General features: G+C 39.8%; 1 protein-coding gene across 1 annotated transcript; it reads left to right on the forward strand.

Moving 5' to 3' along the window:
* Positions 1-158: 158 nt before the first annotated feature.
* On the forward strand, positions 159-25,253 carry ccdc186 (coiled-coil domain-containing protein 186). Its single transcript, XM_083903520.1, has 16 exons — positions 159-223; positions 1,691-2,693; positions 2,983-3,109; positions 4,762-4,890; positions 6,494-6,706; positions 7,583-7,702; positions 8,390-8,494; positions 9,546-9,644; positions 11,143-11,229; positions 11,318-11,460; positions 12,554-12,809; positions 13,335-13,524; positions 15,828-15,926; positions 16,141-16,360; positions 21,116-21,335; positions 24,282-25,253. Exons 2-16 carry the CDS (start codon positions 1,711-1,713, stop codon positions 24,363-24,365), a joined length of 3,075 nt encoding a protein of 1,024 aa, XP_083759646.1. The 5' UTR covers positions 159-223; positions 1,691-1,710; the 3' UTR covers positions 24,366-25,253.
* Positions 25,254-27,975: the final 2,722 nt, after the last annotated feature.

The raw sequence follows: 27,975 nt of genomic DNA on the forward strand, positions 1-27,975 counted from the left end.
ATAAATAGGTTGGCGTACCTGCTGACGTCACACCAACGTAACTCCTCACTGGCTTCTGATTGGTTAATGTCGCCTCATCGTTTCTCCCTCAGTGGCCATATTTGTTGATGTGTCATATCAGAGTGACTTGTTGGGGGTATCAGCTGGTTTGACAGCGAACCCGAAGTTCGCCTTTACTTCGTTTATCTCCTCACCGAACGACTTCATGGATTATTCGCATTCGGTGGGTGGAAATACAGTGATATTGTACCGATCCGTGTGTGTCAGTTGTGATATAACTTAGCATTAGCAGCGCTAGCTGAAGCCTGGGCTGACTGCACTCCAGTTAGCAACATTAGCTTAACAAGCGAAAGAAGGCAGTGTCTCCATACAATATGTCAGGCTGCTGTCGATGTATTGTGACTCCCGATCCAATTGTTTCTAGTTTGTGATATGCTCGTCCTCCCCTGTGCTGTGTTTTATATATTTGCTTAATCCATTGCCGTGGCTACTATACATTTTGCGAGCTAAAGTCAGCGTTAGCATTAAACATTAACTCCAAACGAACCGGTGTTACTAAAGCAGCGGTGAATAGAAATGCCAATCGTTAATACATTACATGGGCAGCGTAAAGCTATGATATAGTAAGGCTGTTACGTTTCTGTTGGTATTACGTTTTTTTTTTTTTGACAGTGTCATGGAATGACATCTGTCACAATAATACGGCTATTTGCATGCCTTGTAGCTTGTGCTGCATTCATTGCACAACAAGGAAAACCGGGATATTGTCGCTGTATGTAGCTGTCACAGTAAAACTGTTGTAACTACGAGGCTCCCAGGTGTCTTTTTAGGCTTAATTAAGATTCCTCTTTGTAGTTAGGTAGTGACCTTTCGTGGAGGATAGAGATAACGTAACAGGAAAAAAGATACTGCAGGGATTTTGGAACAGGAATTATTGTGTAATAGACATACTGTCAATGTAATTACAGTTTATATTAAAGTTTCCATGGCTTCCAGCTACACTTGGTCATCTCAGCAGGCATCATCATTTTACATACCTTTATTGAGTACAGTATTCATATTGCCTGTAAAGTTGGTAATATACTTTAAAACTGTCTGTGTCCTCAATATGTTTATTTTGTTAACATTTTAGTAATGTTTTTTGAAGACAAGACTGTGTTACAATCTTGAATACCTATCATAGTTGAATGACGTATTGCACCACACACCTACACGCATCATTTTACGTCACAGGTGGAGACTTGACCACACCTCAATCTGTGTTCAGCATGCCTTAGAGATATGTGTCAGATAGACTTCACAAATGAACACACTGATGGTAATATGTATTTTATGGGCGGGTTGTTGGGATATTTCCTGATTCGACAGGAGGTTGAACCTTTAGCCACAACCAGGAAGACACATTACATGTCATTTAGCAGATGATTTTATCCAAAGTGACTTACAAGGATATTGAGTACAACCTGCCAGGGGTGGAGTTGAACTTGTGACCATGATGTCTCTGCACAGGGTACCAGTCTTAACCAGCCAGACACAATATCCACAGAGCAATATGTTGCTGTACTGATGACATCCATAAGGTTTAAGGTTGTGATAGGAAAACTGTTGTGGCAGGGTAATGTCAGCAGTCTTTGCTCCCACTCAGTCTCCCTCTCTCCCCTTTGTCTCCTTCTGCCACTTTTTCTGACAGATTTAACCTCAGGAAGGACCATGGACCAGCCTGGTCCTGCTTCGGATGCTCACACGATGGACAGGTTGGAGGCTGAATCTTTGACTGAGGGATGTCCTATTGTGGATCAGCTCAACAACAGCGAAGCCAACGTGGAAAATGAAGAACAAATAAATCACAATAGTGCAGAGGAAGCAGAAAGATGCAGCCTGCCAAAGGATGGTGAACAACCTGAAAGGGAGTTAATCAAGTGTACAACAGATGTTCAGATCCACACAAGGGTAGAGCCGGAAGCTCAAACATGCAGTCAGGACCAGGTGGAGGAGAGTGAGGTGTGTGGTGATAATGACTCTCAAAACAACACAGTTTCTGTGGAAGGCCGGACATCTTTGTTGTCAGATGAGGATGACAAAGCTGTACTAGCCCTTGAAACTTCTTTAGATGATTTGGCAGAAAACTCTCCTTCTGTTCTTGAAGGTACAATAGAAACTGTATTGACTTTTGATGAAATGAAGGATGCTCATGCCACAGCTTCAGACTGCAATGAGCAGCCACCAGACTCATTTACTAATTGTACTATTGAGTCACTGCCTGCTGCTGCTGATGATTCAGCTGAAAGTCCATCATCCACTTCCAAAAGCTCCCCTACCGACTCCACAACCACATTTGGGATCTCTAATGGCCCGTCAACCCCAGACTCCGACACTGTCAGCTCTTCACTTGCTTCCAGTCCACAAACCATTGCCAAAACATCAGCCCCCCCTCATTGTTCATCCAGCCCGTATGACACTGACTGCAGCCGTAAGCTCATTTCCCAGATCCAGCGCTCGCTGTCACAGGAGTCACTGTTGGATGAGCTCGAGTCTGAGCTTTTGGCCTGTCAACTGCCTGAGGGTGAAAGTGGAGGCGAGAGGAAAAGGAGGTCACCTGTCAATGGACTCCCTACAGACCAGGAAGGCTGCATGGTGGTCTTAGAGAAATGTGTGCAGTACAAGTATACACAACAAGAGAAAGCTATTCAGAGGTAAAGTGCTATTCACTTATCCTCCTTTGAATTGGGGCAGATTAGAAAGGGATTAACCTACTTGGTAATTGTTGTTGTTGTTGTTTTTTAGTTCAACCTAACTTTTAAAGTTAAAGTAAAATGTATTTATGGTATCTGTAATGACTGGCCTTGAACATCCCTCATTTCTCTATCATTCTCTGTCTCCTGCCTTGAATGACATCAGTCTACATTCTTCAGTGCTTTGTGTGGATTTGACCGGAATTTGTGTTGTGTGCTAATATTGTGTGGTACATTTTTGTGTGTCTAGGTTACTTGAGGAGAATAAAAGGCATCAGGAGCTGATCCTGGGTATCTGTTCGGAGAAGGACAACATGAGGGACGAGCTGAAAAAAAGGACAGAGGCAGAAAAACAGCTCATCACCACCATTAAAAAGGTTAATTTCATTCTCTGTTGTTCATGTTAACATGGTCACATCACATGGCACTGACTATATTGGAGTGGGCTTTCTATGTCATTTGACTAGAAAAAAAAAACACATTCTAAAATAATTAGCCATGTTCAGGATTACAGTTCCCATTGTTCATAGATTTTTTTTTAAAACAATGGAAATCCTCTTGACCCAATCTTTTACATCATCATGGAAGGTATTCCATTGTGATGTTTTGTCTGACTTCCTGTCTGTACCAGATACTGATTTGCATTGTGCCTGTGAGTTTGGATGAATAAACAGTTCAGTGTATAGTTTATTGCTATGGTTTATAATGACTGGAGAGATATCAAAGCAGTTTGAGGTCACTAATACATTTGTGCCCTACCCTTTGTTTTAAATGTTATCACTCCAAAAAATCACTGTCACTGCACTCATTTAGGTGACCTCCTTGTTTTGTGTTTTCATTGCACTCTGATTTAATAAGCATACTATCCAGCTGGCATTCCACTTCAAGTGGTTCTCTATTCATAGGGTCTGGTCTGGCAACACTGTTGCCATAGAGGAGACAATAACTGACTCTTGCCTTCTTGGTAACAGCATTTGTATGAGCATTGTTTAAGCAAAGGCAGTTGGGAGGGATTTTTATTACATATGCTCAGATGTATGCTTTGATCCATCTTCTTTTGCCCTTACTAGAGTCAGACATGACATTGAATGTTTAATGACCAATCTGCAGGTTTTTATTAAAATGATTCTAGCATTGTCAGATCAATAGTGATCATGTTCAGTCATGTATTTATCGAAACACATATCGGAATCCATCACGTTTCAAATTTTGCAGCCAAACTTGTTCCACAGTTTGAAGAAAGCCCCAACAAATCATACATCAAATCGTGCAGTGTAACTGGGAAGGGTTATTGGAACTGGAATTGTCTCAGTGTTTTGGGTAACCATGGTGAAGAAAAATGCTACCCATTCATACGCAAAAATCAAAGGCAGACCTTCACATAGGTATGAATGGGTGGCAAAGATCATAGGCAGATCAAATTCCCCAACCAAACACAACATCACAAGATGAAAAAAGACATTTAATAAATGCAGGTTTGTTTGTTTTTTTAAATCTACAAATTTAGCAAATTACAGCTTTAAAATATACAGTAGTGTGCAACATTTGTTTTTGTAAGTTATTATTCTGCCTCTGTTTGCTGTGCAATACTATCGACCTGACCACTATATGGAGAAACACAGAGTGAGTCATGTGGAGCTGACGGGCTTTATCAGCATTGTGTGAACTCATTTGCTGTATAACAAACATTGCCTTATAATTGTTAATGTTATGTACTACATTTTTATGTACAAATACAGTAACCAATCAATGACCCAGCAATACCCCAATATCAGTTAAGTTCCTGCAACTGACAACATACTGATGTACACTAAGGAGCAGGCAAGGTCAAAATGTCTTTCCTTTACAGACAATAGTTGTATGAGTAACTGAATCAACTGCTTCATCTTCATGTGCTGTGTTCAGTAGTTTTGCCTCCAGCATGTTTGGTCACATATCCTACCATCGAGCAGGTTAGCCCGGATGTGTTACCAGACTTGCATGTGGCTCAACAAGTTGCTTTATCTGCTGATACTTTCTGTTCCTGCAGTTGGAGGGCAGGGTGGAGGAGCTAATAAAGGAAGTGAATGAGTCGCGGGATAAGCTCACCCATCAGGACCAGGCTACAAAGGCTACTCTCCAGCAGATGCAGAAGGAGATGGCCCACCGACTAGAACAGGTATAACTGGAACAAAGAAAATATGACTCGGTGAAATACCCTTAGAAAAGAAGAAGAAAAATAGCAGCATAAAAGGTTCAAGGTGTTTTTTCCTTGCATTTACTGTAGACAATGATATAAAAATTTAAAAAATATATTGCTTATTTAGGGATTTAAGTTTGACATAAAATAGTATGATGAATGCTCACTATTTGTGTTAATAATGTATAAGCTGTATCTCAGGCACACAGCTTCTGTCGTGTGAGGACCACACTGAGCCAGCAACTTGAAGACATTTTCAAACCACAATGCAGCACTCTGCACACTCCCGTCATCCACAACACACAGCGTCAATAAATGTGTGTGGTTTAAAGTATGCACACTACTCTAGATGGTCAATTTCCAGTATTAAAGCAGTGAGACAAGAATAAGGTATCTTTTTGTGTGCTGTGGTTTGCTAAATGTTTTTCTGTGAAATGTTTCATTCATATTTTGCTGAAATGGCTAAAATAAATCCTACTGTCAAAGGATACTATCTTATTCAGAGGTCGTTTGAGAACGTTTACACAAAGCTAACAGCTGAACAGTTTAAGTGTTTGCACATCAAATTTGTGTCATTACATTTTTAATTACTTGTCAGGCAAATATTGCCAGAGAGCACATTTTTTCAGCCAGTTGTTGACACACCTGGCTGAAACCATCACCATGTACAGTACTTTTTACTTTTTCCTCTTGACACTTTTGTCACACTTCACTATTTTTTAATTTCACTGCTCACTGAACAGTATGAGGTAGATTTTGCACTCAGTCGTCCCTCTGGACATCATCCCATTTGTCAGCCCTTCCTTGTATTAAGACAGTGACCCAGTCCTAATCAGCTGTTCCCCAAGTGGTTTCGAATTTGGTCGTGTCATTTTCTAGAACCTCTGCGCCACCAGCCCTGTATTTCTTTTATCTCCTACCTGTATTGTTGTAAGGAACATGCACACGCAGGATCTGTGTAACGGTTAGAACAGTGTTTTGCCTCCATGTAGGAGCAATCTACTCGACAGGATGTGACCTTTATCTGAGCAAAGTGAGAAATTCAGGCACCTGAGCATCTCGATGGGATGAGGAATGAACACTCAGGTGTGAGACTTGTAGGAAGGGCAATGAAAATAAAGACCAGACAGTCACTGAGGGTGAACTGTCTGCACCCCACTGGGCACTGATGAATGTTGCTTAGTCACTACACTATCTATTTAATATTTATTTTATACATAATTGTAATTGAAAATCCTGTAGACAGACAATTAGTGTTATTCAGTAACTGGTTACGTAGGTTAAGCAGTTTTTCACCATCATATTTTATCAGACAGAGAGAAAAAGGTCAATCTTTTTTATTTTTAGTAATCGGCATTGCCATAGATTGGATAGGTTGCTGAGCTGACAGTCGTACAATAAAAGATAAGTCTCATCTTCCATCCTCACTGAAGTCCTTTTAACTTCTCAAGCGTCATCCCTTGTGCCAGTCCAGGCTCTTTCTTATTAATCCCCTATTTGGGTCCAACAGTATAAACAGCTCGGTGACTTAAGCATGGGAAATGTTCTGCACCTATTTTAATGATGTTTACATCCATCTCAGGCGAACAAGAAATGTGACGAGGCACGCCAAGAGAAGGAGACCATGGTGATGAAATACGTGCGGGGGGAGAAAGAAGCCCTCGACCTGAGACGAGATAAGGAGAGTTTGGAGAAGAGACTGAGGGAAGCCGCCAAGGAGGTGGACCGTCAGGCTCTCCGAGGAAACCAGCTGGCTCAGGAGAAGGGCAGACTGCAGCAGCTCTTTGATTCTAAGGTGAATACTGTTTCAGAGTTGTTTTTAAAGCCTCTAATGACATAATGACATAATAATGACTCAATAACAAGTCTGCTTTCCCAGGTTTTATCTTCACTGAGCTGGAAAGTTAATGTCCGACAAAATATAAACTTACACTCAACTTAAAGTGTGCTGTTGGCATTAAATTGTAATTTGCTACCAGGAACATAAACATGCAGTGCTTTTCCCTCATTAGTTTGTACTTTGTTTATAATATTTGTACTTTATATACGTTTTTAAAAAGACACGGTGAACTTTGTTTGCAGCATGCAGATATTACCCTAGGCCCTGTTGTTATCACATTGGTTTCAGTCTTATCTCAGCAGTAGTGTAGATTGGAGACAGTATGTGTACATTGCATGAATACTAAAGAATATAAAGGGGGGAGAAACATCAAGATGGTGACTTTTGTTGTTGTTGATGTCATTATTCTTCCTCTGTTTAGTCTCTGACAACAGAAACAATGTGGCATTATTTGTATACTGTTTCAATCTGAAAACAGGCTGAGACCTGACTGAGGGAGTGTTTGTGTGTATTCAGTGGCAGAAAGTCTTAGTTTCATCAAACTGCTAAACATTCAGGTTTTTAAGTCGCAGAATTAACTTCTGAAACTTTTCAGAGGCGCCTTTACTGCAGTCTGTTTGCAGTCAACTGACTTTACTGGCTGAATGTTACTGTTGACTTTGACATAAAACAAATTGCTTCTAGTGTGCAGCATCTAAACACCACTGATAGGGCTGATAGGCTTAATAAACATTTTGTGAACTAATTAGATTGAATCAGTTTATCAGGCCAGTCAAACATCTGGTCCATCTGGGGTGTTTGCCTGCTTCACTCATCTTTCTGTCTTTTCAGGAAAGCGAGGTTATCAGGTTAACTCGAGAGGTGGAAAAGTTGAAGGAGGAGATCAACTCGTATCTTATAAAGGTCAAATGGGCCCAGAATAAACTCAAGAGTGAGGCGGATGCACATAAGGTAATGTGTCTGTTGATAAATCATGCTGAGAGGTCATCACATTACATAGGAAACCTCATAGGAAAAGGTGGTTGTAAACCCAATAAAGAAAGGACTATATTTACTTTTTAATAAAGTGATAACACTGAATACACAGTGTGTCGTATATCTCCACATTTACATGGCAACATAAAAGTGTTGCAGCTCCAGTTTAGTGTACAGCATATGTATTTCAGATTAAATTTTTTTGACTAATGTTGATTGTCTCAATTTACCACGTGCGTTGTTTACCAGTGCGTCGTTTACCAGTGCGTCTGCTCTGTTTCTAGGGTACAAATGACATCCCCTTCAGTCATTTTTATACCACACCATAAGTAAAAAAAAAAACACAATTAGATGGGTGTTTTGAATCGGGAATGAAATGAGGTGAAAATTGTACAGTAATGACCCTGCAAGGAAGTCATCATTACCACTTTAGCTATTGAAAAAAAAACCTATTACTGCATAATGGTTTTATTTTTAACTGCCCCAAAGCAAGTACACAACTCTAAATAGAGTAGAAGAAGGAAACCAAGGAAGTTGCTGGAGGCTGCAGGAGCTGAGCCACTAATGTTTCTTTTTCTGATTATTTGTGTGTAAATCACTTTGTACATGTGTTTGTGCATGTTTAATAATTTAGAAGTATGCTTATGTTCAATCTGTGTGCAGGAAACTAAAGATAAACTGAGAGAGACCACATCCAAATTGGCCCAGGCCAAAGAAGAGACTGAACAGATCCGTAAGAACTGCCAGGACATAATCCGAACATACCAGGTCAGTGGTATTTGTGGCTTACACTGTTCCTCACAAGCATGGATGTAAGCAAATAAAGAACACGTCTGTGTTTGTGTCTATGGTTTTGTACTATGGATGCATTTGTGAGCAAATCAAAATCTTTATTTGGAGCTGTATCAGGCAAACAGTTGGTTAAAGGAAACATTTTTAGCTGTATTGCTTACTATGCTCTTGCATGTGCTGAGTGGATGACCATGTGAGCAGGTGAACAGGATTGATTGTGTTTCAGTAGAGTCACAGTTTTTATTTGGACCTAGTGATGGTAGTAAAGAGCTGCTGGAGTTTTCTGTCTGGTTGTGAGATGAGTTTGAGCTACCGCTCTGTTTCCACTTTGTTTCAGAGCATGCACACAGTTGCATCCTCTTATCAGCAGTGTTTGGTTAACGTTATCTTTAAAAGTAACTTATTACATTTCAAAATAAGTAATTTGTTACCTTACAGCATTATATTCTGATGGAAACTTGTTGGTGTACATTTACTTTACCAAAAAAGCACAAATCTCCTTGTGAATCTATGCTCATGTTTTATAGTCATGTCCTCCTTTAAATATAATTAGTCTTGGACACAGTCCATAAAATGACTGTATAGTCCAACAAGTAAAGGCTATGTGTTTGTAAGTTATGAAACAAATGTTTTTATAGAGATGCAAAGTTATGTAGTAGTAAAAGTACATAATGTGATTACTTCCTGGTGATTAATGTTGTTCATTGTGCCATCTCATCTCAGCCATGTCTGCCTGCCTGCAAAAAATGTATGAGAGAAACCGGAAAAGTGGATTTTTCAAAGGGCACAGAAATAACAACAATGCAACAATTATTAGCGTATTTTCCATATTCCATTTCATGGAAACTGAAAAGTCATACTTCTCAACGAAGCTTATAAGACTGAAAAATGGTCGCACTGAACTGAATCAAAGATGACACCCAGATGTTTTTGTCGTAAACATTGAAACTCAGAGCCTCGTCGATGATTCATCCTAATCTCACCATGCTTAACATCTTTCTTTCCTTTTATTTTTCTCTCCTTCCAGGAATCAGAAGAGCTCAAGTCCAATGCACTGGACGCTAAACTGAGAGAGACCAAAGGAGAGCTGGAGAAACACAAGCAGGAACAAACAGACCAATTAGAGGTGACAACCGCTGTGCACACAGACACACACACTTTCTCACACATGTAAACACATGAATTCAGCCACCTACTTTGTCATGAAAGCCCCAGGTGACACATTTTTCATCATGTCCACATTGGAAAGCTGAGCGACAATAACATAAACATCAGTAGTTTATGTTCATGCTTTGTGTCCACAGGCATACCTCGTAAGTGAATTACATTTCTATTAGCATCATGTGATGACACTGCAAAGACTAAACAGCAATGCAGGTGTGCTATTATTTCAATAATACATCTGTAATAAGAAGAATAAAAAAAACAAGAAATATCTTCATTCTGTTCTAAATCTAAAGAATTATTCAGCATTTTATTGATGGTCCAGATGCCAGCCCTTCTCATAATAATGTTTTCAAGCTGTTTTCATCAATTAGAAGGTTAAATTGTCTTAACTCTGCAGCCACACATGCATACACGCAGGTGGTCCAATAACAATCGCTTGTTTTTTCTTTGCCTCCCTTTGAATATATAGTGAGTGGTCTAGAAATAATCAATTTGAAGCAAGAAGAAATCATACATTTATTGCCAGTCTTCCTCAGTCTTTTTTGTTTCTTCTAAAGTTTTACTATCTGAATATAATGTTTACAAATCATGCTGTAAATGTAATGAATGTTCATCTTTATTTTAAATTCAATCTTTAGGTTTGTGTTTTGTCATTAATTTCAGTTTTTATTGAACAATTGCAGCATATGTTTTTATAAAATCCTTCTAATTTATACATTTTTGGCTGAAATAATATCCTGAAAGCATGTAACTGGGTGGTATCAGAGATTGTGTATTTCTAGTCCTGACACATTGTATGTTTCTGCACATGTAGATTGTTTTTAAAGGTATTTTCATAGCTTGTTTAGGCACATACCTCTGCCCTGCTGATGGATGGTGATGACTCTGGTCCAAGCCTTTGTTTATGCTCAAGTGATGATGCAGCTCAGTAATAGATAACACTTATAAATCAGCTGTGTTTCTATTACTGCGGTGGGGCATTTACATCAAAACAGTATGGAGTGTGTAAATGGATTTGCTGTCATCTCTTTTACTGGCGCGTTGTCTTGGATACCACAGGCATACTAATGGCTTCATAGAAAAGTTGACTTGCTCTAGTGCCATTAATGGCTTCATTTAAAAGCGTGACATGAAATATTATTAAGCTTGGCTTTCACATGCTTAATGGGTGCATAAGCAAAATAACACTAATGAATTCATCAGTTGGTTTGCCAGGAAATGTATCTGCAGTGAAGTAATGCTGCTGTCACATTTTCCTTTTTTTAAATTTCCCCCCACCAAGATATATATCCCATTAAGTGTGACTGAGGTTTGAGTTGATGCGTGAAAACCACTGAACTGAATTATTAATGTGAATTAAATCCATGTAATCACACATGGATTTGGAGACAGAAGCAGCAAAGTAAAATGCATTATAGTGGGCATATGTCTAATGTGGAATCTACTGCATTCTGCAGGTGCACCGAGTAAAAGCCAGGGAGCTGGACGACCTGAAGAGGAGTTACAAAGAGGGCATGGATGAGCTCTGTACTCTGCGCACCAAGGTTTGTCTTACACACAAGTGCTTGGAGGTTTTTGTGTGTATATAATATCAGTTCCTCTCCAGCTCAACAAGCGGCTGTCGTTGTGCAGTTAAAGTGTTTAGAGGACGAGCGTCCACGCTGGGAGGACGAGCTGAGCAAGTACAGGGAGATCATCAACCGGCAGAAAGCTGAGATTGGCCGCCAGAGAGACAAGCTGGATGAGATCACCACGCTTGAGGAGCAGCATGAACGGTACACACACACACGCACACAAATCATGTGGAAACTCACACATAGACACTAGAGTACAGCTTGGGCTAATTTTTCTGTCCAAACCCAACTGAGCCAGAGAGAATTTAGACCAAACCCAACCCAAATCTGACAGGCGTCCAGTATTTTTTATTGCAGCCAGACATAGTTAGAGTAAGCTGAAGCATTCTCTGACCTGATAACCACTCTGACTAGGTGGTTGTTGGCCTGTATTTATGCTTATGGCAAACAGCAAAACTATTTCAAAATGATACAGGATAAAGTAACTATAAGCCCATGAACAATGTGTTTTTCTGTCACCATTACCATCACTGTGCATTTGGTATTGACAACATAATTACCAGCAAAGGACCAACACTTTTTTGTTTCAGTCTTAAATAGTAAAGGGAAGTGTCATTTAGCGACACAAAAACACATTTACAAGCATTTTAGACTTGATAGCATGATTGCAATGTATCCTATTGTGACACAAATCCACCGATGCATGGTGTTGTAGAATTATTTCAACTGTTATGAATGGTCAGACATAACTACGTTTGGTAGAACTGTGCAGGATGTAAATCAGTTTCCTTTTTCAATATAGGCCAGGGATGAATATAGCACATAGGGTGAGAAGGGAGTCAGGCCCCTCTGTGGATTTATGGCTTGGTGAGCATGTGACTTGATAGAGAAACTTTCTTTTCCACTATTTAAAATGCTGCTTTCTGTGTGTGCCAGAGTGCCATAAGTAGGTGGCACCAGCTCACAGTGATTATTGCAAATGCTTCTTCTTTTTGGCTGTCATTTCAACCAGCACAGTTTTCCTTCACCACATGCAACTTTTTTTTTGTTCTTGGCAGGAAGAAAATGTTTGGTGCCACCGTGTCTGATTGTTTTTCATTTTTTGGGCTTTATTCCGCTTTGCTAATTTGATAATGATTGCACATCATTGGAGAGATAATGTCAAATCAGTCAAAATTTTAATTTGTTCCTTCATCTAATCCTTGAACCACTGTGTGTGCACTCACACAGGGAAGTTTATAATCCCATTTTACTGGGAGCTGCTTTATTAATATCTGATCGCTCTCTCACACAGAGACAAACAGGAGATTGCATCACTTCGTGAGGAAGCAGACGGCTTTACTAACCAGATGACCGACCTTCACCGTGACATACAAGGCAGCAGGGAGCGTGAGGCCGAGCTGCTGGGCTTCACTGAGAAGCTGAGCAGCAAAAACGCCCAGCTCCAGTCAGAGAGCAACGCACTTCAGTCTCAGCTGGATCAGCTCAGCAGCAGCTTCACTGAGCTCCAAGCAAAGCTGGAGGAGACCAACAGGCTTCTAGATTACAAGGTTGGGCGACTGTGTGTACATGTGATGAAAGAGTAGAAATGACGTATGGCTCGAGATAAGTACAGTTATTAAAATGTGTCCATTTTGGAATCCATTGTCAATCTTTTTACCTCCGCCAAGGAGGTCATGTTTTTGCCGGAGTCTGTTTGTTTGCAACATAGCTCAGAAAGTCACAGACGGATTTGGATGACATTTTCAGGCAATGACCGCAATGGAACCAGGAACAAGTGATTATTAATAATTTTGGGCGTGATCTGTAGACGCTATCACTGGTTACAGCACTCACTGTCTGACCCAGGTGCCTCCAACTTTTTCACAGCATTTTCCCCCTAAATTATTTGGCTAAAATAGTCATTTTATATGTTACCAAAATATCAATGCTAATAGTAGATTAAAAGTCTGCGTGAGTGCTTTTCTAATTTAAATGTGTAATTTGTTTTTTCACATTGATCTCCGCTTTCATAATCATTGTACTCTGTCATGGTAGTTACCGCATTCTTAGTGCCATTTTTTTTTCTTGTCCAGTCACGGCAGCTGAAGCAGGAAGAAGTGCTGAGACATCAGGAAGTGCAGGGCCTGCAGCAGGAGCGGACTTCTCTGCAGACAGAGGTGACCCAGCTGAAAACCAGAGTAGACGACCTAAGAGACGATCTGGTGACTCAGAAAAGGAAACAAGCTGCCAACATAAAGGATCTGACAAAACAACTAACACAAGGTCAGGAAAGATCCAGATTATGTCTACTTCTCTGTCATGTCGCTCAGACCAGTGATTCGCTGTCCCAACCCTCTCAGGGCTGGCAAGACAATAAAAGGGTTTGCTTGGTAGGTATGGAGAGAAAGAAAAACACAAATATTTGGTTTGGGCAGGTGAATGATGCCCCACCCCACAAACAGTCTAAAGTTATGCTACAAAGTGATTCTCTGACACAGCAAACCATTCTTGACATCTCAATAAAGCTGCATTCAAATTCCCAACCCAGTAAACTCCAGGCTTTTTCCTAAAATAGTTAAAGTACAACAAATAGCTATTTGAAGCAGTGCAACTGAGAAGCTCATATTACTGAAGTTTAAAAGTGACATTTCAGCTTTGTGGTGATGAAGGGGATTAGTCTGGTCGGAATACTATTTTGTGACATGGACGAGCAACAAAAATGTACAGTGTCATTCTACTCTTCTTTTTCTCAGAATTTTGTCATATGGTGTTGGGCAATATGATTGATAGTCATATTCTCCATTAAAATGTTTCCTGTTCAGCTGGCAGACCAAACATGATCATGATGATGGACATGATGTTGCTCTCTCGATTGGATCAACTGCTGCTCCTACCACCTTCGTTTCTTGCATTCCCATTAAGTTCTTCTCCCTTAGTTATATCAACAACTTAATGATTAAATTTCATTAATTATTACAACTAAGAAAAAGTAGCACAGATGTGGATGCAAATAAACAAGGTGACCGAATCAATCAAGATGATACTAATAATCTAGCAACAGAAAGAGGTGGCTTTAAGTGTGTGTGTGTGATTATCCCGAGGTGATTAAAACCTTTGGCTGGAGCACAAATTGAAAACATGTTAACTTTGTAGAGTGACAATTATTAAAGGTTTCCTGGGTAGGAGTATAATTGCAACTCCTGAAATATGTTATTCTGTAGATCTAACGTTCAGCGATCATGTGACTAAAACTTCCCTCCAAAAAAAATAGCTGCAAAAGGAAGAAACCGCGGTTTACAGGGTTAGAGGAGAAATGTGTGGACTGATAAAAAACCACAATAATCCTCCACTTAGTTGAAAAAGCAAATATTAATGCAGCGACAAAATGTGACCATGTATCAACAGCTATTACAGTTCTTTATTTACTTCACTCATTGTGCCTTGTTATCCTCGTGTGGTGACACTGATTTACGCACCACCTGCTGTGTGAACCCACTCCTAGTATCTGCTTAACTGCAGTTGATGGATGCATTAATGCATGTTTAAAAGCTTTGAAAATTAGGTTAAATGCATCTACTTTGACTTTACAGTGTCATTTATCTTTAATGTAAATGGCTTGGTTAAAAGAGACCGTTTGTACTCAGGATTTAAAATCCAGTCACACTTAAGATCAAGAGCAGATAGTGCAAGGTGATTAGAATCACACGAGATGGGAGTGTACAGGTAGGTGTGGTTTAGAGAAAGCTAATGATCCCTCACGCTAGGATTATACTTTGAACCAGGAGCAACCTGCCTTTATTTGCTCTCTGGGCACAAACGGTAACATTAAAGCATGGAATTCAGCGCTATTATCTTTTATGCACATGGTTTTGACTTTCAGTTGGAATGTGGGGCTGAGTAGTCTCTTTCTCACCAAAGCCTATTATTATTCATTAGTGTTGCAAATTGCAGTCATGTTTGATAACTTCAGTAGTCATCTTAAGCTTTTTGTTGATGCATGATGGGTTCGCTGAATATGCAGTCTTCTTGAAAATCAGCCTGCATCACATTTATTCAGGTAAACAGACACCTTCTAAGAGGGTGTCGACCGAGTTCAGTCAAGCAGTGATGCTTAGCTTTGACTTTCACTGTGTCTTCAGATGAGCCTCTGACGCTAATAATTTGTCAGAAGAATTTTATATGCAGTTAATTTTTGCCCGCCCATAGAACAATTTCAAACTCCTAGTCCCAGTCGGTATTATCTGTCTTTTGCTCAGCCAGGTCTGGTTTTGGAACGAGTCCACAAATCGGCAAATTACTCTCCAGAAAATGAATTTACTGACACTTCCATATTCAGTTTATGGTTCAGTCATTCATTTGCTTAATGTATTCCCTCATTACAGCCTCTTTAATGATACCTTTCCTTGTTTGTGTCATTTTTCATAGTACAATTAAACCAAATACTTGAGTTTTTGACCACTGGCCAGATAAATAAAAACAATTTAGGTCACCACCTTTGTCGTTAAAATACTTCTTATATTACAGATTTATTGGTGTTAACGTATCTTTCGACAGGTAATAAGTCTGTGCTTTTTCCTCTTTCACAGCCCGTAAGAGACTAGAGCAGACTGAGAATGGAGGCTGTGACCGGGATGTCAGCAGTATGGGCAGTCGCTCTAGTTCCTCAGGTACTGCTCCTGGATTTGGTTAGTATTAACATAGTAGTGGTATTATCAAAAGAATAGTTGGGTACATCGGTTATAAGTTACATTTATAAGATATTTGTTTATTTTGCTTTATTTTGGGGAACTGTCCCTCTAAAGTAGAGTTTATTCATAAAATTCATGACAACAAAGGGAAATGGCAAAAAAAAAAGGTTATTTTTTGTTAACTCATGTCTCTAACCCCTCCATTCCTCAGGCTCTCTGAATGCACGTCCCAGTGGCAGCGAGGAGCGGTCACCAGAGAGCCAGTCCGGTCCTTCAGTGATGGTCGTAGACAGTTTCCCACAGGTGGACAAGGCGGTGCTAGTGGAGCGCATTGTCCGTCTGCAAAAGGCTTTGGCTCGCAAGCAGGAAAAAATCGAGTTCATGGAAGATCACATCAAGCAACTTGTGGAAGAGATACGCAAAAAGACCAAGTGAGTGACACAGACCAAATCAGTGGGAGTAGAGAGCGAGTTCTTCAGTTTCAGCTCAGGTTTTGAGGAGCAGTTTGCACTCAAACGTGGATGGATGACATTTGGAAATTGACAGCATTGATAATGTGAAAGAAAAAAACTCATAAACGTGGCACCTCTGACACAATGCATCAAACCTCACAGGTAGTATTCATTTAACAGTAGCGTGTTAGTAATGCAGCAGTTGTCACCATCTCATTACTTGTCTAATAGGTACAGAAGAAAAAGCAGCCATTAAATATGAAAACATCTGCTCAGTAATAATGAGAGAACGCTCCAGGACAGATGCAAGATCCTCCAACAACCACTCATTCCCTCCTTCGTAGGTGAAGCACTAACAGATCTCAGACATTCAGTGGGTGCTTGTGCGCCCACAAATTTCCTTTTGAACAGAAATGGCAACACTACACTCTAGTGTAGCTGACAAGTGTGGGCTATTTCCTACCTTATGTAAAAGTGTTAAAGGAAAACATGCACCAACTGAATGTAAAGAGCCTTCAGTATCTTTTTAGTTCCGAGGTTTAACATAGCTCTCAGCACTAGCAAGAAGTGTATATTGGAGACACATTACATTGCAATGTCATACTTTTTGTTAATACACATTTTTCTGTACATCCAAGCAAATATTTAGGCTCACTGCACTGCAGTCCTTGACCTTGATTGGCACTTTATGCTGAAACAGACAGTTTACAGTTTATGGCTCCCTGCATTTCTCTGCCTCTCTGCCACCTTTACATTTTTATACCTGTAAACCTCATTCGTGTCAAATTTCACTCCAAGCTATTTATAGTCAAGTCTATGGGGGGGCAGTACCTCAGTATGGATCCTTAACGGTGCTGCTTCCATATTCATAGCGTCACCTAAACCAAATTGACAGAGTGAAGGACATTTTGGTCTATTTTAATCACAACACCACTTTCCTGTTGAGTTTAGAATAATGTATCAATGTCAGGATAAACCAGGCTGTGGTTACAACTTTTCTGCATAGTATAATCTCATGAAGCCAAATCAATGTTTGTAAATAGAGCGGTGAGTGGTCTTTACTCATCAAACAACATCTACAATGCGTCAAAACCTATTTATTTCTTCATCTTGTCTCTTCATGTTCTCACTTGTTTCCCAGCTTTACGCTTGGATTGAATCCATTAGCCTCAACCTACATTCAAGAGTTAAAATTGAGGACGAATCCCACGGTTGCAGGGCTAAAATTGGCTCTGTCAAATCTCAGCTAAGTGGGGGGGATGTGCTGCACTACCTAGAATGTGGACAGGAGTTTTGAATTTGTCCTTTCTGCCTTTCTTTCCCTTCTGCTTCCAGGACAGCCTGTTGAACACTGGTTGAGTTAAGCTACACTGAAGCTTTGGAGAAATAAAGGGTCAGAGAAGCATAGTAGCAGAAATTCATTAGGTTATACACCACTCCTTTGTATAATGACGGTATTTTTTCATCGTTTTGCTCATTCACTACTCATAATTTCATTTATTATGAGAACACAGAAATGCAAAGTTCTTTGGGCACAGCTTGTCCCATGTACTTTTCCAACAGTTGAAACACATGAATCTCTCCCAGGTTGCTGTTTATAAAATGAATAACATAATCTGCAGTGAAACTGAATTTGTCCTGGGTCAGTTTAAGATGATTTCATGCCCCTGGTGGACTTTCTCTCCATGGCAACATTGGCTGAGACCCTGGTATTTGGTGCTGTTGGTCATGCCCAACATAAGACACAAGATGATTTCTTGGACTGTAGATTGATAGACATAATTTATTGATTCCAAACCTATTACATTCTTGTGTTCAGTGTGAGGCATACTAATAAACTATACGACTGTAATTTGGCAGTCATGCAGCTATACGTTTGTATTCCCTTTTGTGAGAATTCACAAGACAGACATCATGTAACATTCAGAATTTTATTATTATTTAAAAAATAAATAGTATCAAGGGCTGTCCTTCAACCTCCACACCTGGTGGTTATGTTTTATTATATATTAATATATAGGCTTTTGCTGTGACTTGAATTAAAATGATGCTGATGAAACAGGATGCGAGCGAAAGCAGGAAGCTGGAGGGTTGCACATGGATGTTTATCTGCAGAGCAACCTTCTTTTCAGTGTAGGTTGTAATCAATGGTAACTGCAAATGAGAGCTATTTATGATCCGTCGCAGGCTATAGATGATCCACAGCTGCTCATTGTGTGTCAATATCTTATCGTGGATCTGTTCAGTCAAGGATGAAGTCAGTGATGTTCTGTTTGATCTCTACTTTTGAACTTTAGTATGCTGTTTTTTTATTATCATGTACATATACGAATCAAAGCATGAAACAGGTAATTTATACTCTTAATTGATTCAGTCTTCCCTCAGTCTCTTGCCACTTTTTGGGCACCGGTTTTAAGATTTAGGCTTTGTATTTTGATCTGACACACCAAATCCACAAAACCCTACTGTAAATCTACCCATCGCCTCCATTACTTCATGCATGCTTGACTTGCTGCCCTCATTGCTCACACCTCGTCAGTGAGAGAGAAGAAAAAAATCACACAACACTTATTACTCACAAATGCCCCCCTGCCCCTCCGCCGGGCTGTGCATGCCAGTCAGCACACCGTGTGGCTACATCTTTAATTTCTGTCACTTTTTTTTGTTTTTACTAAACACTGTCGTGATGGAACTGGGGTCCAAATATGGACCCTGGCAAGTCTAGTTAGAGGTAAGTCTCATTTCATGCATGTGCAGAGCCAGGTGCTTGTGTCCGTGTGTGTGTGTGTGTGTGGATTGGGACAGTTGCTTCTTTGCAGTTGCTTCTTTACTTTGTTAATTTTGAATGCATTTGTTGTGCATTGCAGTTTATGCCGTGCGTACATATTGTGTTGACTTCTGTGAAAGACAAGAGAGCCTAAAATACATTTTTAATATAATGATGTCTGATATCATCCTCTATTTGGAGAAGTAATCCGTTTTAACCATAATAACCATAATTCCAATCAAAACAATAATTGCTTTTGTATTTTAAGAAAGTTTAAATCCCAAGTGTTACTTGTGTTAGTCTTCCTGCTGTCCTGAAACGTCTTTAACAGAAAGTCACTGGCATGTTTTCAGCACTTCCAAAACTTACAATTGAAAAGAACAGCAGGTTCTGTTTTTCGTCATTTTGTGTATTTGCCACACATTAAGAAGCAAAGCCATGATAGCACAGGAAGAGAAGTATGTGGTACACTAGCTTTTATTTGTTTTAGCAGTAGTTGTAGTAGTGATTTTAGTATTAGTCTCTAATCCAGTTACTCCCTTGAGAATCCTCACATGAGAATCGTTGCGCTTCACAAGTCTGACTCAGTTTAGAAATACAGACCGTTACTGAGTGGAAATCTTGCTGCAGGATCTCACTAAACATTCAGTAACGTCCCTTTGCTCACACCTCATCCATTCCTGTAATTACTCCGCTACAAAAAGAAATCCTCTTCAAACACAACTCTGAATTATATATAAACAATGCCACTCGGCGGGTGAATGTTTGTTAAAAACAGGCTTTGCAAAAGCATTCAGGCGCCAACTGTCCTTTTATTTAATCCCATCACTCACATGGCAGGAAAAATGTCACAAGTTTCAAAACCTAATGCACTTAAATTATCTGTTCTTGCTTTTACTAGAGCTTTGCATGCATGTTTGCACATTATGACGGCGATAATGATGCAGAACGCAGGGACGGATTTGAATCACAAAGGCATCGCTCTGTTTTCTACTAAATGAAACGCACAAGTTGGTTAGTGATCGCTGGGCTGTGCTGGGAAATTGGACAACACGTTTAGAACTACTGAGCTAATGAAACGTTCTCTCCTTCTCTCCACTGCAAACATAGCCTTACCTCATTGTTTCAGAGATAACAAAGATATATCTCACTTTACACAGACACATGCATGCACTCAGGCGTGTAGTCATTTCATACCAAACCATCCACAACCTTTCTGTCGATGTAATGAGATTTCCTTTAAAAAAAAGAAAGAAATCCGTATGAGAACTATTATTAAAATTTTATTGGCAGTGCGAAGTCCTACAACCTATACAATTACAATTTTTGATGGTCAATGTTATCAATATTTTCTTATTGCTCAAGATGATGTTATCATGTATACAGCAAACCTTGCATGGTAAATCAAAACATTACACAAATATTACACATATAAAATGTTTTAATTATTATTATTTAATAGTTTTGGGAAAATGTAGAGGCAACATATGTTGTCTTAACATGTTTTTCAAAACAAATTTACAAGCATTTTTTTATAGAGGGCTGAAATAATTTTACAAAAGTACATTTTATTTCCTATGGTGCAAAATGTTAAAATAAATGTGATTACTGTCAAATATTCAGGTGATTTTATCCTGGCAGTCGATTTTAATGCCAGTTTTCTCCCCCCTTTCGTTCCCCCTCTGGCATGAAAATAATCTTTATAAATGGATGTATCCCATTTACATGAGTTCAGTAAGCCATCCGATGTGAATTACTATTCCAGCAGCGTCCGCTGCTTTTGCTGCTGGAAACCGTTTTATTGCTCTGTAGGACCTCTCCATGTGCTCACCTATAAATCCCCGCTCTCTCAATTTTCTCTGCTCAGCGTTCTACAGCTGATGCCGTGCATTATTTCCATTCCCTTCTTTTTAAAAAACAAAAAACAAAACATGGATTGACTGGTTTCCCCCCCTCACTATCCACAGAATTATCCAGAGCTACGTGCTAAGAGAGGAGACGGGGGCCCTGTCGTCGGAGGCATCCGACATTAACAAGGCCCACCTGAGCCGGCGGGGAGGCATTATGGCATCGCTTTACACCTCCCACCCAGCAGACAGCGGGCTGACTCTGGATCTGTCACTGGAGATCAACAGAAAGCTGCAGGCTGTGTTGGAGGACACACTGCTGAAGAATATTACCCTGAAAGTAAGTTGTCCCCCCTGCAGACATCATTATCCAACCATTATTATCCAATTCACACATGCGCCAAAGATGCCAAGTATGTGACAAGGTTCATTCAAATGAATCTAAGTGGAACTTTGCAGGATTTTTACTCTATTTTAAGAGCTTCAGAGTCATTGTGATGGTTAAATGGCTTGTTGTGGAGAGACTGGCGGCTGTCTCCTCTCCTCCTTTACTGTCCTTGAAAACGAGCCTTGTAAGATCAGGGCCGCTGACCCAGATTCCTCAGAATCCGGAGGTCTCACAGTCTTCATAGCACTACTGTAGCAGTACTGGCATTTTAGACGTTCATCAGGGCAGAGCTGGTGAAAAAAGAGGAAGCGGAGGAGGAGGAAATGACTGACCGAGCGAGGGTCCACACACGATCAAACATCAGACCGTTTGTATTTGAATGGCGGAAATAGGAAAACGTTTTGTTTGCCGGATCCGTTGAAAACAAATGCACATGTCTAGGAGGGGCGGGCGTCAGCTGTGAGTTTTAATGAAAGTGAGGATAAAACTGTTGATGATGGATGGATGTTTGTGGTGGTGTAGTAAAATATTTACCCTAAAACAGCAGGGGGAGCTGTGTAAAGTTAAAGGTGGAAAAGCGATTTGCAAAGAGCCACTTATATTAAAAGTGTGTGCCCTTTTTTTTTTCTTTCTTCAAACTTTGATGAACAAACTGGATAATTAATTGGTTGTGCTTCATCAGTGAGCCACACATCGAGTAGGTTTCCATGCACAGTTAAATGCATTTACGGTTGGGCTGCTGTTATTGTCCCAGTGCAGAGGCTCTTGTTGGGAATCAATTTATTTCAGCAAGTGTGTCTGTGTCCACTAAGCTCAGGGCTGATGCCCCCTTTCAGCTTGTTAGTTTTGTGCAGTTTCCAATTTAGCTTGCGGTTAGTTGTTATGTCAAGCACCATTCTCAGTTTTTCCACCATCCATTAACTTACAAAATCGAATTCTTTAAGCTAACAGCATAAACCTGATCTCTACACCAGTACACAAAAATGTACTGGGTTGAATTTCACCGTGATTTTGTCTCTCTTGTCTCTATTCTTCTGTGTACCAGCATCTTCTGTTATTTCTGGGTTTTCGTCATAGAAACTGATGTGACTGAATGTATACAGGCAGTTGTCACTCGACTCCCGATGGCAATATCTGGGTGTATAGTCTGACTTCAATTTTGAGTCTGGTTTTAGTCAGACTAACACAATTCTTTTTTTCTAATATCATGCAAACATACTGAGTGTTGGATTATGCAGGCACTGCCATCACCATAACAAACCCGTGCTCGGTGACACCTCGAGACATAAACAGTGCTTAGACACGGCTTTAAATACAATACAAATCCCTGGTGCCAAAATTGTAATTTGAATAGCGGATCAATTTAAATGATCATCGTTATACTTTGCTGTCATTTTTAATTTGTATACGTACTCATTTGGTGTCAGAGCAGCAGCGCCATATTTACCCTTCACAAACTACACACAACACACACATAGGAAACTTGGAACCATGTTTTAAAAAAAAAAAAAAAAAACAGAAACAATGGTCAAAATAGTTGCTGATTAATTTAGTATTTCTTTAATGATTGATTGTTTTTTACAGCCCTAAAAATAAAACAAATCTGCCAGTGCAAAGGAGTCTACAGACTCATATTTTCTTTGACTGATCTCATTTGCTCCTGCTAATAGACATTTGACATCAATCCCTGAGCTAAGTATGTGTCTCATTAGCTGCTAAATGCTCCACGATTATCACCGTCTTGTTGCTAAATTTGGTCATTTCATTAGTTTGTACTGGATCAACAGCACACACTTATGAGTCCCTTCACGCTACATGTATTTATTGTATTTGAATTGTATGCAACACAACTTGTGTTGTATTTTGTGTTTTAATTTTTTCACCCTGGCTGCATGTATTCTTACATCCTCCTTATATTTGTCCCTATTTATCTGTGCAGGCATTGTTTTTATGTTCTTCCTTTTCAATGAACATTCATGTTTTGCAAACATGCAGCCATGTCGTGGTTATTTTGTGTCAGACTTGTCTTCCAGTCGGCCTACGTTTAAAAAAAAAAAGAAAAAAGAACAACTAAATGGGACATTGAATTTGAGTGTGGGAGTGTTTTCTTTTCTCATGGATGAAAGATGATTGACAGTAAACATAAAGTAAAAAAAAAACAAAAAAAATGAACAAGAACACATTAAAATGACAATAAAATCAAAGACGATGACAAGGCCTAATTAGGGCTCGATGTTAATCTATGGATAAGTGGTTTCACCAAAGCTTGTGACCATTATTTTTCATTTGGTATAAGACCTGATAGCCACATATGCTGTTGTCAGAAAGGAAACGGGAGAGAGATCTTAATTTTAACTTAATCAGAATTTAAAAAAATATTCAAATGAATGAGTGTAAAACACAAACAAACGCAACCTTTTTTTTTTAAGTTGCATGTCTCACTGTTCTTCTCATGACACAGTGTTTTTTCATGTGGTTGTAAAAGTTGCTGACACAATTACTCAGTGCTGCCACCACTCACTGAATACATGGCTGCTTGTGGGACACACACACACGCACACACACACACACACACGCACACACACACACACACATACACACATACACATACACATATACATACACATAAGAAAAAAATGATTTTTACACTTACATCAATGCCCCTATCTCAAGAATTTGCCCCTTGGCAGCTTTTGTCAATGAAGAAAGTCAGTGATTTTACCTCAAACAAAACAACAATTTGTTGATCGAATGCTGCCTCATTAAGTGTTAAGTTGATATTCTGAAGGCCTTTGGTGTTAAAACAATAAATGTTAGTCAAGTGGCATCTCTGTAGAAACTGAACTTGTCACTGAAAATGTTGTATTTGAGTCTAAAAGTTTGATTTGTGTTGAACAGGAGAATCTACAGACGCTCGGGGCCGAGATCGAGAGGCTCATAAAACAGCAGAGAGACCCTGATGACGGAGTGAGGAGGAAGTGACACCACAACTACCAAAAGTACCTGAGGAATCTCCAACACAACCTTTTTTTAAAGGGACAACCTTATCTGAGAGATGAAATATACACACAATTATTCACCCAACATATGAAGGCGCAAAACTGAAGTTTGACAAGTGCCAGTAGCAGCTCATGTTGCCGTATGGAAGTCCCTCAGTCTCTGTCCGTGTTGTGGAACACGTCTGAACTTACTTGAACTTTAATTATTCCATCTTCATTGTTCCACATCCATTTTCTCCTCCAGCCAAACACAAATCCTCCTCTGGCTAACATCCACCTTTTCTTGAGCCTGTGCCATGAAACATGAAACTATACAGGCCACTTTTTTTCAGGCTTGAAACGCAGACTGCCTTGTAAAATGATTGACCGAAGATGCCATACATTGTGAATGTAAATCAAAATCTCGCTGGGAAATAATTAGTAAATGAGTTTATCCTAAATATATACATATATATATATATATTAAAAAAGAAGAAGAATCTCCTGGTACATTTTCACTCCTTCACAGTGAATCAAAGCCGCATATAAAGTAAACTAAGTTGAACTGATCGTCAGCCAGCATGTGCTCTCTGCTTGTCTCCTGATGTCCGTCTGCCAATAAACCACATGTATTTGTGTGAAGAAGTCACAGAAGTGAAGAAGAAGCGGGGGCCCCCGGCTCGTGGGGACCTTGTGTGCTGTCGTTTTTTTTTTTAATCAACTGCTCAGCACAGCACTTAAAAAAGACCGAGCTGGAGAGGCCAGGTGACGCACCGTGTCTGCTTTATAACTCATCTTTACAACGCCGGGTGTTCGACATACACAAGCACGCTGTATCTTTGCCGTGTTTCACGCGGCCGGCAGCACCGTGTGGAATAATCTGTGAAGAAGAAGCTGTGCAGAACTTGATGTCGTGTAATGTCATGCGTTGGTTAAAATGTAGAGCTGGTCTTGATTTTGGCCAATTGAATGTGATTGTTTTTCTGTCTTTCTTTCTCTTTATTTATTTCCAATTTTGTTGGCTTCAAATTCTTAATTGCATATGTCAGTTTTCAGTTCTAGCTGTTTGCTTTTTTTATGTAATCAGCTTCGTTTTAATTTAGAACTTTTGGATTAAGACCTTTTTTGCTTTTCCCTCACTAGACTGAAACGTTCCTGTCGTAGACATCGTTAAAAAGCTGCCACTGCAATGTTTGCCTCTCACACCAGATTAGCGCTCGACATCTCTGTCTCTGATAAGCTCCGCCCACATCAACGCATGTTTTGTAGGATTTATTGACCGTTTTCCTTGTTTATGTTTCTTTTGCAGCTGAAGCGGCTGTTTCCAATACTGCAATAGCAACCTTTCCACTAATGGCACATGTATATCTAGTAGGAGGCGTCCTCTCTCTCACTCTCTGAACTGTTCTGTGATTGGTCAAGGTTTTCCACCATGGCCAAGATTTCCCCAAGGCTGGAAACAAGAGTCGAAAAAGCATCTTTCACACTAAAATGAGTGAGATGCTGAAGGACTATTGTGGAATTATTGGTCAAAAACAACAAAAATATGATTACATAAAACTTAACAGCTAATCTAAATGAAACTTGATCATAAGAAATGGATGTTGTCTATTAGTTGCCAAACAAACTCCATGACACCAGCTGTCAATCACACTGGTGTCCACTCATGCGTCTATTTCACTCCAAATGGGAGCATAGTTTACAAAAGTGACATGATGTTCAATTGAAGAAGACCTGAAAATAGGGATTGAGACAATTAACTCCTCAGGGGAAGTTTTGCTGACGTTATAAATCAAGTGTGACTTCCGCTGAAATTCACTCTAAATTGGAACGACTACTTCCGCGGTTAGTTGCAGTCGATGGATATGCTCTGGTGGGGGAAAAGGAAAATATTCCTGTTGATTTTTTTTGTTCTTTCTTGCGTCACCGGCTCTGTTGAAGTTGATCTGTAATGTGTGAATGAAGTGGGAGCACAGGAGATGTGTGTCGCTGTAGCTCAGTAAAAGCTATTGTGGCTCCTGTGGAAAAGTAAGCAGGGACAAAGTGCAATGCTGTTCCTTCCACTGGTTTGTTTCCTCCCCTCTCTGTTGTGAATGTGATTGTGTGACAGTATGCTGCTGTTAGAATATTTAAGTGTCCAAACTGTGTGTGTGTGATGCACGTGAGTCTTTTTTTGTTTAACCTCTTGTGGTTTTGCGTACACACTCCAGCTGTCAGGCCTCATAGGCTTTTTACCTTATTATCCATGAAGTTTTGCAGCCATACATAATAATGCTGCTGTCTGTTTAGTTTATCAAACGCAAAAAAGGTATGATCCAGGCACTTCCACCTCCATTTCATCAATACTTAACTTTCCTTGGTCTTAATTTGATCTTCTTGCAGAAGCTGTCACAGAGGATAAGCCTCCTTTTCTTCACCCCTATCATGATGGTTTCTTTTATGGCCCATGAACGCTTACAGGCCGATCCCCTCAGCGTTTCGCCCCGAGGCTGTGCTCAAATGGCCTCAGCTATGTGAAGGGAGATGAAAGTTTCCGGGATTGAGGTCACAGGGTTCTCAGAGCCTTCCTGGTGCTGCAGCTGCTGCTTCTCTGTGTTTGATGCATTTGTGCTTTTTATTTTATCAAAAACTGATTTCTTACCATGTTAACAATGGCGAAACACGTTCGTTCTCCTTGATATTTAAACTGAAACCTTTTCCACTCCTAAAAAAAAAAACTTACAAAAAAACTTATGCAACTTCATCACATTACCTTTAGGTTTCTGTCAAACTGAATCCGTCCTGCCACAGTGAAGCTGTGTGGTGCAGGACAGTTTGGGAGTGTTTGTTTATTTTCTGGTGCAGGTGAAAAGAAACACAACCTATGCAAGAAGACTGGCATGGGATTATTATCTTAATTTATTCTTCCTAATTCTCTGAGGAATGCTAATATGCTTCTCCTGATTTGTGTGCCACCTGCGTTTTCCACAGCCTCGAAACAAAGCCATGCTGCAGCACTGTATGGATGAATGAACGGAACATTGCGTCTCACTCGATGGATATGAAGAAATGTGTGTGTGTGTGTGAGAGAGAGAAAATGTGACATAAAATGAGAAGTTTGTCCCTTTTGTTTTTCTGGTTTCCTTCCTCCTGTGCAATGACTCCCTCTTGCTCTGTTTTGTGGAATATTCAAACTGTGATTATTATAATATACATTTGTAGATATGTCATTCTGTACAATTCTGTTTTTTTTTTTAAAACGCTGATTCTGGATAATGTTTGTATATATGGTGTTTCCAGGGATTAAAAAAAAGGAGACAAGTCTGAACTTTCTCTTGAATGTTGAGCAGTTGTTACGTCGTCTTTTTACCGACGTGAAGATTAGTTTAACATCTGGTTTTCCCTGCTCCGTGGATGTGGAGATAACCTGACACTGTAACTCTCAGTAAGATGCACCACGTCAGCTTTGCTTGAGGTCACGCACGTAACTACGACGCTGTCACTCAACCAGGCAACCTTTTTCTTACCCCTTTCTCTGAGATGATTTAAACACAAGTGTTATGGGAATACTCCAATACACATCTCAACCAAAACAACTCGAGGGCAAACTTCTCTCTGCCAACCTGTCTTTTTAA

This window comes from Microchirus variegatus, assembly GCF_963457635.1.
Source record: "Microchirus variegatus genome assembly, chromosome: 17".
NCBI classification, from domain to species: domain Eukaryota; kingdom Metazoa; phylum Chordata; class Actinopteri; order Pleuronectiformes; family Soleidae; genus Microchirus; species Microchirus variegatus.